Source organism: Hemiscyllium ocellatum, chromosome 4, assembly GCF_020745735.1.
Source record: "Hemiscyllium ocellatum isolate sHemOce1 chromosome 4, sHemOce1.pat.X.cur, whole genome shotgun sequence".
In the NCBI taxonomy this organism is placed as follows: domain Eukaryota; kingdom Metazoa; phylum Chordata; class Chondrichthyes; order Orectolobiformes; family Hemiscylliidae; genus Hemiscyllium; species Hemiscyllium ocellatum.
The window spans coordinates 12,716,389-12,738,040 of record NC_083404.1 but is presented as its reverse complement, the minus strand read 5'-3'; the positions used below and the strand labels follow the sequence as shown (position 1 = coordinate 12,738,040).

The following is a 21,652-nucleotide window of genomic DNA, read 5'->3' as shown; positions in this document are numbered from 1 at the left end:
CTCCCACTCCATTCTCCTTCTCCATATCCCGGATCAAACCCTGTTTCAGCATTGAATATACATAGTGACCCAGCGTCAATAGCTCACTTTAGTAAAGAATTCCATGGATTCAGTATTGTCTGGGAGTTAAAATTCCTCCTCATCTCTACCATAAATGTGCATCCCTTACTTTTGAGATTATGTCCTTGATTGTCCCACAAAAAAACACAGCTTTTCTACAGCCATCCTGTCAAGTCACGTAAGAACCTGCCATGTTTTGATGAGGTTGCCTCTTATTCTTCTATATTCCAACATGTACAGGCCCGATCTACTCAAATTCTCCTCTTTAGAACGTCCTTCCATACCTGATGTCAGCCTTGTGAACCTTTTCTGGACTATCTCCAATGCCAGTATATCTTTCCTTAGATAAGAGGGGGCTAAAACTGTTCCACTGAGATCTGACTAGCACCCTTTGAGATTATAGTTGAACAAGACCTCCCTTTTATACCAATAAAGGCCAACATTCCATTTTCCTTCCCTGTCATCTGCAGCATTTGGAGGCTAGCTTTTTTGTGATTCCAGGACAAAGACTTCTAAATCCCTCTTCTCTGGTTTTCTGCAGCCCTTCTCCTTTTAAATAACATTCAGCTCCTTTCTTCCTACCAAAGCGCACAACCTCACATTTCACCACATTGTATTCCATCTGAGGAGTTTTTCTTGCACAGTTGCTCAACTTGCTTTTATTCCTGTGCTGACTCTGTGTCACCCTCATCACTCGCTCCCACTTATTTTGGATCACCCACAAACTTGGCTGAAGTGCATTCAATTCCCTCATCCAAGTCTCTAATATATAATGTAAGTTATTGTGGTCCCAGCATTGATCCCTGTGGCATGCCACTAGTTATAGTCCTGTAAAGGATGCCAAAACTCTCACTCCATTGATAACTCCACTATTTATACATCAAATTCACACCCGGTTAGTCTTGAATTCATATATCCACCAGCTGTTCCCTCGTTTCATCAGATCCCAGGTGTTGCTTCAAACCATATTTGAAAGAAGTAATCCTTTGGGAAAACCGGTTCCAGAAAGGGCACAGAATCATAGAACCCCTAGGGATGGAAGCAGGCCTTTCAGCCCATTGAGTACACACCAACCCAGTGAACACTATCCCACCCAGGCCCACCCCCTACCCTATCTCTGTAACCCTGCATTCCCCAAGGTTGATCCACCTAGCCTGCATGTCCCTAGACACAATGGGCAATTTAGATTAGATTACTTACAGTGTGGAAACAGACCCTTCGGCCCAACAAGTCCACACCGACCCATACCCCTACATTTACCCTTCACCTAACACTATGGGCAATTTAGCATGACCAATTCACCTGGACCGTGGGAGGAAACTGGAGCACCCGGAGGAAACCCACACAGACACTGAGAAAATATGCAAACTCCACAGTTGCCTGAGGCGGGAATTGAACCCGGGTCTCTGGCACTGTGAGGCAGCAGTGCTAACCACTGTGCCACCATGCCGCCCATTTAGCATGGCCAATTCATCTAACTTGCACATCTTTTGACTGTGAGAGGAAACCAGAGCACCCGGAGGCAGCCCATGCTGACATGGGGAAAATGTGCAAATTCACGCAGACAGTCGCCCAAGGCTGTAATCGAACATGGGTCCCTGGCGCTGTGAGGCAGCAGTGCTAACCACTGAGCCACCAGGCAACCCCAAATATCACTTTCACCTCCACACTGCATCAGAAACAAAAATTCTGCATTAGGCTTCCTGTTGCCTTGGTTTCAATCCTACGTGATCTTTATTAGGGTTATTCATTCCTCCTTTTGGGAGGACCACCTCCATGCATTTGTCTCAAAATTCTTGCATGACCATAAGAAACAGAAACCGGAATAGACCATTCACCCCTCTTGAGCCTGCTCTATGATTCAATAGGATCTTGGCTGATTGGACATTCCTCACATCCACATTCCTATATTTTCCCTGTAACTTCTGATTTTTCTACTGTGCAAGATTTGATCAGGAATAAATGAAGTCGCAGGATCCTCCATGGATTTCCCTATTAATAATCTACTATCTTCAGCCAGAAGTAGATCCATTCTGGTGTCAAGAACAATTAGTATTTCTCTCTCGGAAGAAGCTCAGGGTGCGATCCTTTGCTCTTAAAAGATTTTCCCTTTAGACATCAATTGAACCTTTTCAATTTGTGAACTCATTTCATACTAATAATTGAAATCTCACTGAGCATAAGCTACTGTATTTAGTTTTAAAATCAGGAGTTCTTTGTCAAGGATCCTTAGTAAGTCAACACTTTTCATGTTTGTTCACGTTAATATTGTTCACTGTCCTGCACATCAACATTGGCTTGATGGGGGAAATTGTGCAATATATTTTATAAAGGCCCTGTGAACCAAATAGTACATGAACCATTGAGTCATAGAGATTTACAGCATGGAAGAAGACCCTTTGGTCCAACTTACCCATGCCAACCAGGTATCTTAAATAAATGTAGTGCCATTTGCCAGCACTTGACCTCTATCCCTCTAAATCCTTTCTATTCATATACCCATCCAGATGCCTTTTATATGTTGTAATTATACCAGCCTCCACCATTTCCTCTGGCAGCTCATTCCATGCATGCACTTTCCTCTGTGTGAAAAAGTTGTCCCTCGGGCCCCTTTTTAATCTCTTCCCCTCTCACCTCTAGTTTTGGACTCCCCTACCCCAGGGAACAGACCTCGTCTGTTTATCCAATCCATGCCCCTCATGATTTTATTAACCTCTATAAGGTCACCCCTCAGCCTCTGATGCTCCAGGCAAAACAGCTCCTGTCAATTCAGCCTCTCCCTATAGCTCAAACCCTCCAACCCTGGCAACATGCTTGTAAATATTTTCTGAACCCTTTCAAGTTAGATTAAGAATAATTAAAAGTCCTGCAAAATTTGAACCTTAAATGCTTTAGAAAGAGTCCAATAGTCCAAGATGATAAAAGCGGTCAAAACTGATTCCTTTTGTACTCAATTCCCAAACTCTGGTAATGATTTTACTTTGACTTTTACTTTCACTGCTATTTTGTCTGGCACATTAAACTGAATGTTTTATATCTTTGTGTAAAGAGGTTTGTCAACTTACTTATTTTCACTTTGTACTAATTTGAATAGTGTGCCTGGTCCTCACTGGCTCACTTTGAAGATATATTCTGGGTTTATTGAGTACATGCCAGCTAATATCCTACATACCTCAGTGACGCCCCTGTTACATTGTAGAATTTGAGATTCCCTGATGTAGGTTTTATGACCAAAATCTCACAGCTGCAGTACCACTGAAGAACCCGGACGAGGGAGAAGCTATATGACTTGTTCAGTTGTAGTTGCCACTTAATATGATCATGGCTGATCTTGGGCTTCAACTTCATCTTCCTACTTGCCTCCCGTATGTCTGGATTGGCCCTCCCTGAGAGGCAATCAATCTGTCAATCCCAGCCTTAAATTTAGACAATGGCGGAATATCCAAAATCTCTCACGTTAGCGAATTCCATAGATTCACATCCTGATGAATGATGTAATTTCTCCTGCTCCCAGCCCTAAATGATCAGACCCTTTACCTTAAGTCTGTAACCTTGTTGTAGATTTCCTGTCCAGTAAAAAAAAATCTCTCAGCATCTTCCCTATCAGAACCCTTCAGAATCTTGTATTCCAATATTCAGACTGTCATTCTTCTAAGCTTCAGGAAATAAAGCTCTGGTTAGGCCCCATTTGGAGTACTGTGTCCAGTTTTGGTCCCCACACCTCAGGAAGGACATACTGGCACTGGACTGTGTCCAGCGGAGATTCACACGGATGATCCCTGGAATGGTTGGTCTAACATATGAGGAACGGCTGAGGATCCTGGGATTGTATTCATTGGAGTTTAGAAGATTAAGGGGAGACTTAATAGAAACTTACAAGATAATACATGGCTTGGAAAGGGTGGAAGCTAGAAAATTGTTTCCATTAGGCGAGGTGACTAGGACCCGTGGACACAGCCTTAGAATTAGAGGGGGTCAATTCAGAACAGAAATGTGGAGACATTTCTTCAGCCAGAGAGTGGTGGGCCTGTGGAATTCATTGCCGCAGAGTGCAGTGGAGGCGGGATGCTAAATGTCTTCAAGGCAGAGATTGATAATTCCTCGAGACATCAAGAATCTAAGGGCTACGGGGAGAATGCGGGTAAGTGGAGTTGAAATGCCCATCAGCCATGAAAGAATGGCGGAGTGGACTCGATGAGCCGAATGGCCTTACTTCCACTCCTATGTCTTATGGTCTTAAATGTGTGCCCAAATTTAGTTAAGCTCTCATCGCAAGTCCCAAGAACCAATTTAATGAACCTTTGCAGCGTCACCTCCAGTGCAAGTATATTCTTTGTATAAATTTAAAAATCACACAACACTGGATTATAGTCCAACATGTTTATTTGGAAATACTAGCTTTCGGGCGCTTCTCCTTCATCAGGCACTGCACACCTCCAGCACCTCCCCATCATGGCTTTCTATAAATAGGTGACCAAACCAACCTACAGTGCTCCAGATGTGATCTCAGTCAAACCCTGTACAAGTTTAGTAAAGCCTATCCTTTTTTTCATGTATTTGAATACACTTGTTTAAAAAAAAAAGGGTCAACGTGCCATCCGCATTCCTAACTGCATGCTACACCTGCATGCTGACTTTCTGTGCGGTAACCCAAGTTACAAGAATATCAACACTTACTGGCTTTACATGTTTTAACAAAAAACATGCTGCTTCTCTATTCTTACAATGACTGTTCTTACTATCAAAAAAGAAGCCAGATTCCAAATGACACTAACACAGGGCGACTGTTTGCATGCTGTCTCCAGCAGATCTTGATCTCCCATTTCTTACAACAGTTCCACACTCTTAAACCTCAATTCTAAGTCACAGCCGTAACCTGGTATGCTTCGTACCTTATGATCTGTACGTCCTTTTATGTTATGATCTGCCTGCACACAAAACAAAGCTTTTCATTGGATTTATTTTTGTTACACATATCTAAGTACAATCAAATGAGAATAACTTCACAGGACCTTACATTCATCTCCATGATGCCTACTCACATAACTGGAATTTGCTCTTTGCACTACCTATCTACTATATAACCCAATATTTATAGCTTATTAATTGTTTCTCAATTTTGTCTATACTAGGTGACTTATTTCTATCTATTTTAGTTTTCTCTGCAAATTCATTTCTAAGTGTCTCAATTTTTTGAACGAATTTGATTTGATAATTTACTATTATTGCTAACAAATTGCACCTAATATTTGGCTGCCCAATGGCATTACTGTAAGTAGTTCTGTGAAGCTTTCACTGCGTTTGCTCTCTCTACTGGTCTGCCAATTTCTGTGGCAATGCAAAATCTCAATCACGAGCCCAGAATTTGCAACTGGCAGTGAGGGGACAGCACTGACCTTGAAAGCTGTCCACAGAGACTTTGCACGTTCCTCGGTGTGATTTCCCCTGTTTCAACATCACTCTGATTCTGGCAGCTGCAAGAGGGAATTTGTGGCTTCCTTGATCAAAGTCTTGCGGCAAGATCAGCCTATCTTTAAGAGTAATAAACCAAGAAATAAAAAGGACTGGTTGTTACTGATTGTTTTAATCATTTTATTGAGTGAAATAAACATTGTGAGCTGTGTGATTTAGGGAGAATCTGATCTATCATAAATGTCTATGAAATCACATGGAAGGGCTAAAGAAGTTGATCAGCAAATATTCTGGTTTAGCGATCTCTTAATATATCAATTGTGTCCCATTCAACAAGGTTTAATTTTCCACTTATTTCTACAGTGTGCTTAGAGCACGGTGGCACAGTGGTTAGCACTGTTGCCTCACAGCGCCAGAGACCCAGGTTCAATTCCAGCCTCCGGCAACTGTCTGTGTGGAGTTTGCACATTCTCCCCATGTCTGTGTGGGTTTCCTCTGGATGCTCCAGTTTCCTCCCACAGTCCAAAAATGTGCAGGTTAGGTAAATTGGTCATGCTAAATTGTCCATAGTGTTAGGTAAAGGGGTAAATGTAGGGGAATGGTTCTGGGTGGGTTGGTCTTCGGAGGATCGGTGTGGATGTGTTGGGCTGAAGGGCCTGTTTCTACACTGTTAGTAATCTAATCTAAGCATAAAGGATTGACAGTTAAGACACCCCATGTTTTCTGTGTTAATTGCATCTGTAAAGATGTTCACGTGTGAAAGCATGTCTGCAAAAGCCTGTCCAAAAGCTGCAATACACAAGTCAGGAGTGTGCACCCATTTGCCGAGACAGCTGCAGCTCCAACAACACTCAAAATGTTTGTTGCTATTCAGGAGAAAGCAGTCACTAGATTGACATCACATCCACAAACATCCACTCCCTCCACCAGAGACGCTCCATAGCATCAGAGGGTACTATCTACAAGAATCATTGCAGGAATTTGCTGAAGATGCATAGACGGTGCCTTCCAAACCCATGTCCATATAGAAGGATAAGGGCAGCCAATACATGGCAACACCACCACCTTCAAGCTCCACTCCAAGCCACTCACCATCCTGACTTGGAAAGATATCACCATTCATTCGCTGTTGCTCGGTCATAATCCTGGAACAACTCCTCTCAGGGCATTGTGGGTCTAACTACAGGCACGTGGACTGCAGTGATTCAAGAGGAAAGATTCACTGCCACCTTCTCAAGGGCACCTACTGACAGGCAATAAATGCAGACCCGGCCAGTGTCATCTATATCCCATGAATGAATCATTTTAAAGAAGACTGAAGCACCTAATCCTGGGGCCTGCATAGGGATGGGTAATAAATGCTGATGTTGCCCACACCCTGAGAGTTAATTTTCAAAAATTCTGTCAGTGCAGTTCCTCGTATTGTACGGAACATGTCCTCTTCACAAATGGTCAACACGGTTTTTAAACCTTTCTTTTTAACGCCAGAAGAGTTTCAGATATGTTAAAGCAGCAGACTAAAAAATCTGGGGTTGAGTTTGTGTAATTTAGTTAACTTAGCACAGTTTTAAAATGCACATTGATTGTTTAAACACTCCATTGCCCCTTTAATACTGTTGGGTGTTTTCACTTCAGTCAAATGAGAACTAACGTGGAGGTGGCATTAAAAGGAAAAATTCTAAATACATCAACTTGCCAGATGTCTGGATGCCAGTGGAAAGCTTGTGGTGAAGTGGAGATTGTTTAGACTTGTCTGCAAGAGGCCTGTAAGAAATAGATTAGATTACTTACAGTGTGGAAACAGGCCCTTCGGCCCAACAAGTCCACACCGACGCGCAACCCACCCCTACCCCTACATTTACCCCTACCTAACACTACGGGCAATTTAGCATGGCCAATTCGCCTGACCCGCACATCTTTGGACTGTGGGAGGAAACCGGAGCACCTGGAGGGAACCCACGCAGACACGGGGAGAACGTGCAAACTCCTGAGTCGGGAATTGAACCTGGGTCTCAGGCGCTGTGAGGCAGCAGTGCTAACCACTGTGCTACCGTGCCGCCCTTAAAAGAGCATCCCAACTCAGACCCCCACCATACCCTATCCCTGCATTTCCTAATGCTAATCTACCTAATTTGCACATCACTAGATACTATGGGAAACTTAGAATGGCCAATCCACCCTAACCTGCGCATCTTTTGACTGAAATAGGAAGCCTGAGCACCTGGAGGAAACCCACACAGACACTGGGAGAATTGAACCTGGGTCTTTGGTGCTATGAGGCAGCAGTGCTAACCACTGAGCCACCGTGCCACCCTGGATCTGGGGTGTACCAGTCACTCCTCAGATCTAAGGCAGACTTAGGGTGAGTAATCACTCCTTTGGGCCACAGATGATGCCATAAAGACTGTGTTTATCGTCCTGGAGAACTGAGTGACTTGTAAGGGAATGTCAACAGGTATTGAGACTCAATCATACTTTATGGAGTAGAAGTCACTTGGAAGCCAGAACAATTAGTGCAGCATGTGGCTCAGTGCTTAGCACTGCTGCCTCACAGCATGAGCAACCTGAGTTCGTTTCTATCCCCAGAAGACTGACTGTGTGGAGTTTGCACATTCTACCCATGTCTGTGTGGGTTTCCTCCCACAATGCAAGTGAGGGGTGAGGAGCTGAATGTCGAGCAATCCACCACCCATCTCTGCAGCACTGGATGGCAGCTTTCCTCAGGAAATGAGGGAGCTGCAAGTGGGTGGCACAACTCTTACTTTTGGTGCAGGTGAGGAGATGTCTTGAGTGAGTGAGTGGGCAGCACAGAGGGTGCGCAGGTTTAGATTAGGTTGGGATATCTGATCGGCATGGACAGGTTGGACGGAAAGTTCTGTTTTCATACTGTACATCTCTATGACATTAAAATTGGGAGTGAGTGCTTTCGTGTACCTACTTATATGTGATTTATATGGATCTGACTATTTCCATTTTCCCAAAAATCAGCATAACAATAGAAGATACAGGTAGACATTTACATTTGGCAGCATCCCACCAACTGTTGTAACATCCCGTGACCCCTCCACCCATCTCCCCATTTCATAGCTGAAGAGCACAATAAAAATGCACTGTTTGGCGCTGATAAGGATGGTAAGATTGCTACATTTATTACCATCCTACCTTCAGCAAAAATACTCTAGCATTATGTTTACTGTATCCTTAATTTCATAATATTAGTTGGTTTCCTCCCACAGTCCAAAGATGTGTAGGTCAGGTGAATTGGTCATGCTAAATTGCCCGTAGTGTTAGATGCATCAGTCAGAGGGGAATGGGTCTGGGTGGGTTACTCTTCGGAGGGTCAGTGTGGACTGGTTGGGCTGAAGGGCCTGTTTCCACACTGTAGGGAATCTAACCTAATCAAACAGTGACTGCAATCCGTTTATTTCTCAGTGAATACTCTGTGTAAATACTTAAGGATTTCAATTGGAGATTGGTTTTTGACAGAAATATTCTTTAGCTGTAGAGAGAAAAGTTGCTCAAACTCCAAACATGTGATGTTTATCCTTTGACCTTTGCTGCTTGTTTTCCTGACCTCTGGTCATACTGTGTTCAGCTGTTATGTAACTTTTACTTTTTTCCATTCTGTCACGAAGGATTGAATCTAGGTACTCTGTACCTAAGATGGTGCTTGTGTTGGTAACATGGTTACACTGTAACTAATCATGTCACTGAAAAAGGTGTACCTAGGCACCTTTGTACCTAAATGCACTGTAAGTGGCGACTTGTAAACTTTTCACTGTACTCAGTGACGATAAAGTTAATTTAATTCAATTCAACTCAGTTTTTGGAACCTAATTAATCTCATTGCTGAGAGCTAATAGAATCTTGCCATCATCAAATTCTCACAGTATTACTGCATCAATAATGGATTCATGTTAGAAATAATAACTTTAATGAGAATTTACACCAAATGGTATTATTAAATCATATAAATCTATGAAGGCAAGAAACATCAGTACCACTAAATAGAAAACTTCATTTTGACACTTGGATAATAAAGTGAAACTCCCTGTGTTTTACCCAAATAATCCGGCTTCCATTCATCTTGTATGGTTAATGAGATGCTGTACAATGTGATTTTTTTTCTGGAACCTTCTGAGTGTGATTAATAATTTGGGGTTGATTTCTGCCAAATTGTGAGTAGTTTGTCTTCTGGACTCATATCAAACCAAAATGATTTAATTCAGGGAGCCAATGGTCAGCTGTTTAGCTATAGCATGACATAAGGGAGTCAGCTGACTAACCTCATCCACGATCTCAAAGCCAAAGTTATCCAAGCACAATCCCCATTGTTTCTCCAGTTGCCTTTTTTATCGTCTTCTGATTTAAATATTTACTGAATTAATTAATGCATTCACGATGTTCCCCATCACACTCTTGAGTGAGAGAGTTCATCCTAAGATCTTGTGTTGTTCTACCCGGGCCTCTTTTTAATTTGAAGCACCCTCACTACTGACTCTTCAAGCAAAGAAAATAATCGTTTTAGCATTTACTCTGCCAAAACGTTATGAAGAGGTTTTTATAATTATTCTCTGCTCCAGTGGAAACCAGTCTCCCCTCATAACAATGTCAGAGGTCACATGACACCAAGTTATAGTCCAACACGTTTATTTGAAATCACAAGCTTTTGGAGCGCTGCCCCTTCATTGGGTGATGAAAGAACAGTGCTCTGAAGGCTTGTCATTTCCAATAAACCTGGTGTCGTGTGACTTCTGACTTTGCCCACCCCAGTCCAACACTGCACCTCCATCTCATAACTGTAATCTCCTGTCCTGGACATCAGCTTGGTAAATCTACTTCTCTTTGGCTTCAACGTTCTTTTAGATAGTGGGGCACCGAAAACTGCACATGGTTCAGTGAAAATTATTATTTACAAATCCGTTGTTACTTTATTACCCTTGCCCTGGATATCCTTATTTGTAAAACTACAAATATTGTTGGCTTTTCTAGTGCTTTAACTATTCACATTTGCACATTCAACAAAGCATGTACCAGAATGCTGTTAGTTTCCCTAACCATTAGACACTAATTGTTCTGGTACACCAGAATCCCACCTCAGCAACATTCATTTACAAACTTTATTGTTTTCTGTCTCTCAGCCAACATTATCAGCATATTGCTATATTTTTGCCTTCTGCCATGACAACTACATTTTTTTCCAACAAGCTTGTTTGAAACATTTTAATGATATGGTTTGGTTTAATTATGACTAACATTACTACCCACAGGCCACTAAACAATGGAGTTAGAAGTAGAAGTGTTCAGCTAGTACTGTGTGGCAATTGATGATGTAAGAATTGGGTGGCACGGTGGCCCAGTGGTTAGCACTGCTGCCTCACAGCACCAGGAATCTCAGTTCAATTCCACCCTTGGCAACTGTTGGTGTGGAGTTTGCACACCTCCTATATCTGTGTGGGTTTCCTCCTGGTCCTTCAGTTTCCTTCCACAGTCCAAACGTATGCAGTTTAGGTGGATTAGCCATGCTGAATTGCTTAATAGTATCCAGGGATGTTCAGGCTAGGTGGATGCACCATGGGGAAGCGGGGTTACCGGGCTGGAGTGGATCTGGCTGGGATGCTCTTCGGAGGGTCAGTCTGAACTCGGGCTGAATGTCTGCTTCCACAATGTTGGCATTCTATGGTGTATGCTTGCCATGTTCCATTAGGTTCAGTGTAAAATTGAAAATGAATTATGAGTAGGCGATGATGAGGGTGCTGGACTTGAAAAGGACTAAAGCTAAGTGAGGAATGATGGGATTTTTCCCAAAATAGACAGGTTAATAGATAAGCATTGCAAAATCTTCAAATGACACCTGGCTACTGTTGATGATAAATCCGGTCAGGCAAAATTGGGGCATATCACAAAGTTGTGAGTAACAATACTTAAAACAGTAGTGTGGGTTCTGCCTTAACACAATCGCAGTCTAGCATTTTCTCAGTGTTCTTTGCTAAAAATGCTACCCTGTAACCATTCTGTCTCTCCCCATCTGTCCTGAAAATATGTTAAGGAATTTGAATATTGCAATCAAAAGACACAAAGTTTTAACAATGTACAAAAGGTACGCCTGTCAAGGGCAGAACAAACCTCTATCAATCAGAGTCCACTTGCTAATCAATGTGCTCTGCCCATTCAGTATTAAAATGTTGTTTCCTTTTAATTTGGTATTCTTGTGAATTGTCCTGATGCATGAAAACAAAAAATGTTTGACAAAATATGGATTTATTAACAGTATTCAAGTTCTGTACTAATAATGGCTGTACCAAAGAATATTAAGTTTCCAGTCTAATTATATCTCAGTCAAATTCCAACCCATCAGTTTGGACGAAAAGTAACTTCAAAATGAAAGAACAGTGTCTAAAGTACACCATCTTGACATCTTTGGCATCCAGAGCAGGCATCAAACACTTCCAGGCTAAGTAACCCTCCAGCCATATGCAGCGTATGTTCCTTCTATCCGACTATAATGATGTGACCCCATTTCAACATGATGAGATAACCTCTAATGTATCACTGTATTCAGTCATCCAGAGTTCATTATTTACATGTTCGGTTATAATTCTTAGACATAGTGGCACTAGAACATCACCTGCCTGCACTGTGTTTTGATGTGACTATAACTGTTGGTTGACAGCATCATGTCAGTAAACAAAAACAAATACTACCACCATAATCCACCATGATTCCCAAAATTAATGCTGTATTACTGGTAGGAATTTAGAAAGAAGAATTGTTTTTCAATTTGAACTACCCCTACGTGTGTGTGTGTGTGTGTGTGTGTGTGTGTGTGTGTGTGTGTGTGTGTGTGTGTGTGTGTGTGTGTGTGTGTGTGTACACGTACGTACGTGTACTACACATTGGAAGGAATATTGAAATGTAGCTAAAATAAATTTCAACAGGAGCCCTGTTTTCAAATATGTGCAACAGAGCCAAGACTTAATAGCTGTTGTCATGGTTTCATTTTCTCACGACAATAATGTTAATTACATTTTGAAATACAACTATATTAGAATTCCTTCAAATCAATTAAAGTTATTCTTTAGATTTTCAATTCCAGAAGTCTGTTTTTGGCTGTCTTTTGTTGTATTACAATTTAGCTATTTTTTACAATGACGTTTATTTTACGAAAGCTTTTCGCTAAGGAGGTTTTCATTTAGCCTGTTTACAGCCTAAGAATATGTGCTGTAACATGTCCTACTTTTTGTGCTTCACAGATTTTGACGATATCCAACAAATATTTTGCAGCTTTACTGCTTTGCATCTTTCTTACTGGTATTTCTGTACAGTATCTGGCTGCTGTTCATGATATGTCACAATCAAGCAGATCTTTGTGGCTTTGCCTATATTTTCTGATGAATTTCCTCAGGAAACTGGAGATAGAAATTTTGTTCCTGCCCTCCATGAAAGCACATATCCTGAAATTGCATGCTCCCAGCTGATTTCCATACATGAAAATTAAAGGCTACAAAAATCAAACAGTGATTACAGAATTTATTCTCCCGTCACTTGCCAAGAGAGCGGAAGCTGAATTTTTACCCTATTGTGCAAAACTTATTCAGTGCCTTATACTCATTCTGTTGTGTGCTTTAATTACCAGTTCACCTTTTAACTGGAGAGGATTAAGTTTTATTCACAGTGTGAAGATACTATGGCTTGAAGAAATGTATTTTGTCCCAGGTTTTTTATGAAGAAAGGTTAAGTCAGAGGTGCCGATTAGTCTACTCAGAGCCACTAGTGTTAACAGTTTGTGAGGCCTTTTTTTTAAAAAAAAAAGCTGGAACAATACAAGCAGCCTGAATGGGTGGGGTCAAGCTCACACAGAACCAGGAATTTCAGTAGTGGTTGCTGGAGTCTCAAAGCTGGGTTTGGAAGTTGTAGTACATCTCTCCCTGCTACTCTCTCTCTGTGAGTTTTCTCTTGATGGTTTTCCTTCTGGCCTGGGGAATTGCCTAATAGACAACCTATTTTTTTCTGAACTTGCCTTTGCCAATGGTCTGTTTATAGGATGTTACTATATTGGGACAGTTACTGTTTAGTAATTAAATAATCCATTATTTGGTTAATTTTTCCAATAGTGTTTAAGTTATTCCAATTTCTTCTTTCTGTTGTTGTATTTTAACTACATTGTATGAATAAAGTATGTTTTTCTTCAAATGTGATAAATTTGACCAGTCGAATTGCATCTGGAATGTAACATCTGCTGCAGGCCTTTAAAATGAGAAAAAATTAGCATCAAGGTTATTTATACAATGTATTTTGAAAGGGTTTGGTCTGGGCCTATCAATGGTCACAATCTTACTTCATGATAATCGCCAACTTAGCCAAGAGGTTCCTTGCACTTTTGTTTCAAGTGTTATTCAGAAATATTAAGACTTATATAGGACATTAAAAAATATTTGGTTTACAAGTTAGGAGTAAGTAATGCTCTAGAATTAACCCATTCTTTACTTTGAATACAGTAGTCTTGACATTCTGTCAGTGTCCCCAAAGATGATTGGGGTAGATGGAAATGTGGAGTTGAGGTCATGGTGAGATAAATGATGAAATTGTTGAAAGACGGAACAAGTAGGAGGGACTGAATTGCCTACTTTGTACATTCATAACCCTATTTTTCGCCCTATTTCCCTATGCTAGCTTTAAGTACTTTGTTTTATGCAATACAAGCCATTAATTAACCATTTAAGGGCCTTAATTGCCAACAATATGAGAGTTGCCAAAAGACCTCCTCGCTCAGCATTAATTGTTGAGGGACGAACTCTTTCAATTATTTTCCTTTTCACTACCTTCAGGGGAGGGAAAGATTGCACCCCATGTCCCATAATAACGAAATCATATTCTGCTGCCTCCAGGGCTAACTGAAATTTCCCAGGATGTACCATAGTTAACCAGTTTGCTAAAATAATCTTCATTGACCACTTTTTTCATATTGTCTGAACCTCCCTCTAGGGGGAAATGAATTTGGTAGCTGCACTGTCACCTGGTATCTCCTTCTAAACGTTATCAATGTTCAACAGGCGAACAGCATTCTGAAATAACCTTCAGTCATAAGTGGACATTGCTAAGCTTTATTACTAGCAACAGTACATCACTTAAGATCATGTTCACTGTTCTCATAGGATTTTGAAAACAAACATTTCATTTTCTCAATAAGGTAGTATTCTTAATAGTAATTCTCTGAAGCGTTCCAAAGTGTGTGCTGCTTCAGATGGCATAAAGATGCTTAAGTTTTTTTTTGCTTTTAAGAAGGACTAGAGAGGGTTTGTAGCTGTTATACTTATTGATATAATTAGGGTGAAAGAATGACAGGTAACTAGATTCATAATCATTGATTAAGCAATCAGCTAAAATCCATGTAAATAATCTAGATGCTTTTCATGTGATCTCCAGTAACCTGTATCAGTGATGTTACCTGGTCACCCACTGTCTGTATTCCTTTTCTCCATCAACTAGAAATACAAAGAAATCGAGCCCACCTCCAGAACCAACTTATTCAGATAATAAAGGCTGTGGCAGTTTTATTTAGATTTCAAGTTTTGAAGTGTCTCAGATGCTTTTGGTAATCATCTTTTAGATAAAGTTCGAATTTGGGTTAAGCCTGCCCTAGCCACAGATGGGGATAAAAAGGTGCCTCAAGCATTTGGCGTGGCACAGTGGCTCAGTGGTTAGCACTGTTGCCTCACAGTGGTCCCAGGTTCAATTCCAGTCTTGGGTGACTGTCTGTGTGGAGTTTGCACATTCTCCCCGTGTCTGCGTGGGTTTCCTCCGGGTGCTCTGGTTTCCTCCCACAGTCTAGAGATGTGCAGGTCAGGTGAATTGGCCATGCTAAATTGCCCATAGTGTTAGGTGTATTAGTTAGAGGGAAATGGGTCTGGGTAGGTTGCTGTTTGGAGGGTCGGTGTGGACTGGTTGGGCCTAAGGGCCTGTTTCCACACTGCAGGGAATCTAATCAAAACTGGAGTCCACCCCCAACCTTTCTCCTGACTTGTCAACTATGAGCCCATCCAGGTCCTCCTCTTCAGACCTGATCACCAGCAGCCCTCATCCGGTACTTTCTATTGTTGGGGACTCCATGCTACTCTTTGCTTTGGAACCTCCTCATGACTGAGGTGTAAAAAGGTCAAATAGATGGAATACAGAGAATTGCAGAGGGACATTGAAAGATGGTAAATGCTGAGTAAACTGAGAATATGAGAAAGCATCAACAAAGAGCAAATAAAAGGGGCCCTAACATTCTTTTATGATTCTATAAAAAGGATAATTAAATAATATAGTTGATGAGGGAAAAAAAAACAAAATCCTCTCAAAGCTCCGGCAAATACTGAGGTACTGAATTAAGGTGTGCATCTGTCTTGCATTGTCAAAGTAGTGGAATAGGGAATAAAGATCTAAAGAAGGATCAGAAATAGAAAGGAGTTTGGCACATCCAGTTTTCCAAGATAGAGATATTATAAGCTCTGGCTGCAATCTTTCAATCCCTTTGGATATTGGAATGGCATTAGAGAAGTGAGGATTGTAAACTCTGTGCTCCTGTTCAATAATTATTCTGGTACCTTTCGGCCAGTCAGTCTAAGTGAAGAGAACGTTTAGGACTATTACCAATGACCCAGTTAACTTTAATTTAAAGAAACATGGGATACTAAAGGATAGCCTGCTTGGATTTGTTGAAGGCAAATCTATCAAATCTGAAGTAGGAGAGAGAACGTTGTGGTATGTCAGCGGAAAGGTTAGAAACTGCCTGCCCACAATCTCAACAGTTGGCCCACCGTGATTTAACATGAGATGGGAGCATGGCAATCTTTGCATAAGGTCTCAGTACAAAGTCCTACTTTGTGGCCAGCAGGTCTAATCTCAGCAACACCACTCTCAACCCTTTATGGGGCAGCATTGTGGCCCAGTGGTTATCACTGCTGCTTCACAGCTTCAGGATTTGGGTTCAATTATACCCATGGGTGGCTGTCCGTGTGGAGTTTGTGTGTTCTCCCTGTGTCTATGTGATTTCCCCTGGGTGCTCTAGTTTCCTCCCACAGTCCAAAGACGTTCAGGTTAGGTAGATTGGGCATGCTGAGTTGCCCCATAGGGACCAGGAATGTGCAGGCTAGGTGGATTAACCATGGAAAATGTGGGGTTACGAGGTAAGGGTGATGGGGCTGAATCTGGACAGAAAGCTCTTCAGAGGGTCAGTTCAGACTCAATGGGCCAAATGGCCTTTTTCTGCTATGTAGTGATTCTATGATAAGCCCTTGATAAAATATCAGGCAGGTTGGGGCAAGAAAACTGCATGTTGGAGTTTAGTTTGCACCTCCTCTCTTCAAACCCATTTGTGGGGGGATGGGCAGTGTGAAATACAGCCAGAGAGTTGTATGGGTTTTCAGGTATTTGATGAAGTTTCTCATGGCAGATTAACTCATAAAATAGTATCAGTTTGTATTTAAGAGAAAGCAGTCACTTTAGCTAAGATTGGCTTCAGTATAGGGCGAAGGAAATGGTGGTGAAAGTTCTTTGGATTGAAGAGCATTTGGGTTCTCCCTAGATTAGAATTCTGAGCATTTTCTAAGGTTTAGATACCCGAGAGTTAGACTAGGGAGTGCAAAACTTAGTAATGATACACATTATTTTTACAGATTCAGGATCTATCTTGGTAAAATAGACAGTTGCTTGACATTCAATTCACCAGGAGATAATTCCTGGTGAAGGGCTTATGCCCGAAACGTTGACTCTCCTGCTCCTTGGATGCTGCCTGACCTGCTGTGCTTTTCCAGCACCACACTTTTTAATACGAATGAGTGGGGCAATAGTATAAGCTCGATGGTGTTATTCTGAGAAGGTGCAAGACCAGGGCAATGTGGGATGCATGTTCATCATATCATTGAAGCTGACTGGGCAATTTGATAATGTGGTTAAGAAAATGTATAGGATTTGTAAATAGGGCCATTCATTGAATACACATGGAAGTTATGTAATCCTTAAAGTCTTTGTTAGGTCTCAGCTGGAGTATTGAATGCTATTCTGGGTAATTGGAAGGATGTCAAGAGTGTAGGGAGTAGATAGACAGTAGTCATTTAGATGGTATCATAAATGAGGGAGTTCAGTTAAGTGAAGAGATTGGGCAAGCCAAGATTGTTGTTCTTGAATGAGAGAAGGTTTAAGGGGAGGACTAATTGAGATATTCAAAATAAGTAGAGACTTATTTTGTTGGGAGATACCACTTCCTCTGACAAATCAGTGATACAAAATAATTGACACAGGACTAGAAAGGAAGTGAGAAGTATCTTTGCTTTCAGGTTAAGATGCTAAAAGCATGATGAGAAAAATAGTGGAATCAAATTCCATTGCAGTTTTTGAAATGCAATTGGAAATGTTCTTGAAGAGAAGTAATTTACAGGATTATGGGGGTAAACCAAAGATATAGGAATAAATTGGATCGTTCTTTATGTACAGATACGATAGGCTGAGTAGCCTTTTTCTCTGCAGTAAAAGAATCCATGATTCTTAGTATTACCCTATTTATGTTGAGCAGGTAATACTTTAAAATAGAGGGAGAAATTTCAGGCCGCGAATTAAATGGTGTTGCTATGAAATTTTCAGGCTCTTTTGATTCTGTATTTGATTGTCTGCGTTCCTTTTTATTGCCCAATAGTAAGCTGGAGCTATTTTCTTTAATACGTACATCTTTACAAAGTTTCCTTACATGTCATTTTCTTTGTTGAACCCAATCTTCACATGTTGCATTTGGTCTTCCTCTTCTCTTCACTACTTTTTCTTCACTATCTTATATTTTCTCCTTATTTCTCAATACTTAATGGCATCTCTTTCTATTTTACTTCCTTTCTTTGTCTCTATTATGTTTCTAAGCTTTGTTGTCTCTAAGGGTCCTGAAAGATAAACTTTTATCAGCAAAGTAGCCGTTCAACTACAGAATGGTGAACTCTCTGCAACTCAACATTTAAAAAAGAATACATTTCAAAAATACATTTAATTGTCTCAATTTCAAAAAGGACGGCATTGCGACATCAGTCAGTGTTAACTGGTGCCTACTATTACCTTCTAAGAGCAGCCCGTGGGCAAATAATTGCTTGAGACTGTGACCTCCAACAATATGTCTGTTAGAAACCGAATGTAAAAGGTAACTTGCCCCATCCACCAAATTATAACAGCCACTGGCTGTTCCAAACACTTTAAAAGTTTGTTACAACATTTTCCAAATGCAAGTTTTTGTTGCCTATCCATTTTATGGTGTGGAGGTGTCAATGTTGGACTGGGGCAAACAAAGTCAAAAATCACATGACACCAGGTTATAGTCCCAACAGAGTCAAGATCAGAGTGGTGCTGGAAAAGCACAGCAGGCCAGGCAGCATTCCCTCATTCCTGATGAAGGGTTTTTGCTGAAAATATCAATTTTCCTGCTCCTTGGATGTTGCCTGACCTGCTGTGCTTTCCAGCACCACTCTGATCTTCAGCATCTGCAGTACCCACTTTTGCCTATAGTCCCAACAGGTTATTTGAAATCACAAGCTTTCAGGGTGCTGCTCCTTCATCAAGTAACCAAGGAGCAGCGCTCCAAAAGTTTGTGATTTCAAATAAACCTGTTGGGACTATAACCCTGGTGTTGTATGATTTCTCATTTTATCCATTTTATGACAGTGATTAGAAACTGAAAGGACTGTGGATGCTGTAAATCAGGAACAAAAGCAGATGTCACTGGAAAAGCTCAGCAGGTCTGGCAGCACCTGTAAAGAGAAATCAGAGTTAACGTTTCGGGTCCAATGGCCCTTCTTCAGAACGTTAACTCTGATGTTTTTTCACAGATGCTGCCAGACCTGCTGAGTTTTCCCAGCAACTTCTGCTTTTGTCTATCACAGTGATTGTTTTCACAACTGAAAATGGTTAACGAGATCTGTTCCACGTTCTTTAATTATGTTGAAGTATATTTACTTCTTTCTTTGACACTTGCTCCTCTATCAATCAGTCTTTTCCTAATTATTGTTGCATCACAAATAATTCTGCTGTTGCATCACAAATAATTCTGTCTTTTTCTAGGACTGGATTACATTAAACAGAGAATGCCGGAGGCAATGGGATACACTGAAAAGAAGGAAGATCCTCCACCTCCACAAGAGAAGAAATCTTCTTCAGCAAGTAACAGTCCTCATTTCTACAGGAAAGGTACAACTCCACCTCATACTCCTGGACACAGTCCTGGGCCAACCCCACCTCCATCGCCACCAGTATACAAGAAGATGTCAAATACCACCTGGAATAAAGGCTCTTCCAGCAGCGTTAACAAGGATGTTTTGGGAGCGTCAGGGAATAGATCATCGTCGAAAGGTACTGCCAAGATGATGACAAAGCAAGGGAATGAGTGGAAGCAGCCCAAGTCAGCAGTATACCCTGTCACAACTGCTGGCAATGGACAGTTACATAGTGCTTACCATAGTTACTTTGTGCGCACTGACGTAAAACTACCACCAGAAGAGCCAGAGGAAGAGTCGAATCCTTCACCCATTGCGCTTGGGAGGTTACCTCCACCGCCAAAGCCAATGCCTACAAAGTCACCTGTCAAGGAGATTAAACCTGAGCCAAAATTGAAGAAACAGTTTTCTGTTATTGTACCCGAACCAAAGAAACTATTGAAATCTCAATCCCGTGATGTCAGTGTGGAAGAGGTCGAAGAAATTGTGGAGTCGGTATGTATCCACTTGTTATTGCAGGTTTCCATCACACCCTGAGATGTACAACGGAAGGAGAAATAGAAAGATTAATTAGGTTAATCCTGCTCTGGTTGCTGTTAGTTGGCATAAACCAAGCATATCATACATTACCAGTCAGATTTGTTCATGTCTTTGAGGCTATCCAATTGCTTCACCTGCGAAGAGAGACCTTCTAAACCTGCAGGTGGTTCAAGTAATATTTCCAGGAATGTAAAACAAGCAAAGGGTAGCCTTCACGAGCTACATGAAATATGTCTTGGCACAATTTGGTAATACCAGATTACCAAACACATTACCTAAGAGCACTTGTATGGGGCAACAAGTGACCTTGTCCCACAGATTTTGTGTACAGCCACTCCATCCTCAATCCTTCCATCTACCTATCCATCTGGTTCCTGGGCTCTCCTTGCAAATCTTCTAGCTCCACGACCAGAGAAAGCAGGCTACATGGAAAGGCAATGTTTGTTGATATTTTTCCATTATAGCAGTAGATTTGACTAATTTTAATCCATTAAGTAACTGTGACCTGGGACAGGTAGATGGATTCGAAAGTGTGTTTTCCTACTGGTTATGGATGAGGGCTTACTATTGGTTGACAGCGTGGCTGCTTGCTGGCTCTCCTATGCAGCTCATGGGAGATCCACACTATCAGGGAAGCAAGCTTCTGTGTTTAAGTGCTTCATAACATAGCACACACCTATCACCGAATTATTACAATACAGAAGAAGGCCAATCAGCCTGTTAAAATCGCACAAACATACACATTTTTTTTAAGATTTTTTTTAGATTACTTACAGTGTAGAAACAGGCCCTTCGGCCCAACAAGTCCACACCAACCCGCCGAAGCACAACCCATCCATTCCCCTAATTTACCCTTTTTACCTAACACTACGGGCAATTTAGCTTGGCCAATTCACCTGACCTGTTTTTAATTTTTAAAATAATGGTATATGTGTGAAATAAAAAGTCAATATCCCAGAAAATTAATCTACAGCATACCAAATTGAAAAATTGCCCTTGCTATCTCATGATTCCTTGAAGATGTATTAAGTATGAAGGGGAATCAATTGATGTACACTATTGTGTTTTGATTTCTAAATGGTGCCACAATGATTGCCTCAAGAGAAGAGCTCATGACAGTAGGGATAAAATATTAGGAGAGACAGATGATCAGCTAACAAACAAGAAACAGACTGTGGGTAAACAAGTCATTTCTAAGTTATCAAAATGTATCTTGTGGAGTCTGAGGGATCAGTGCTGGGGCCTGAACCTGTTTCTGATCTACATTAATGACTTGGACGAAGCAACCAACTGTTTTGAAGCCAAATTTGCTGACAATATGAAAATAGAAAACAAATTGCGCAGGGGAAACGGAAAGTCTGTAAACAGCAATCGAGTAAGTAACCATGGTGAAAATTTGGCAAAGGGAGCAA

The 21,652-nt window shown here is 41.2% G+C and overlaps 1 protein-coding gene across 2 annotated transcripts in view; it reads left to right on the top strand.

Annotated features, from left to right (window-relative positions):
* jph1b (junctophilin 1b) overlaps window positions 1-21,652 on the top strand; it is a 113,247-nt gene that overhangs the window by 84,706 nt on the left and 6,889 nt on the right. For both annotated transcript variants that reach the window (XM_060822789.1, XM_060822788.1), the window contains exon 4: window positions 19,549-20,195. In XM_060822789.1, coding sequence (XP_060678772.1) covers window positions 19,549-20,195 — 647 coding nt within the window. The remainder of the gene's footprint in view (window positions 1-19,548; window positions 20,196-21,652) is intronic.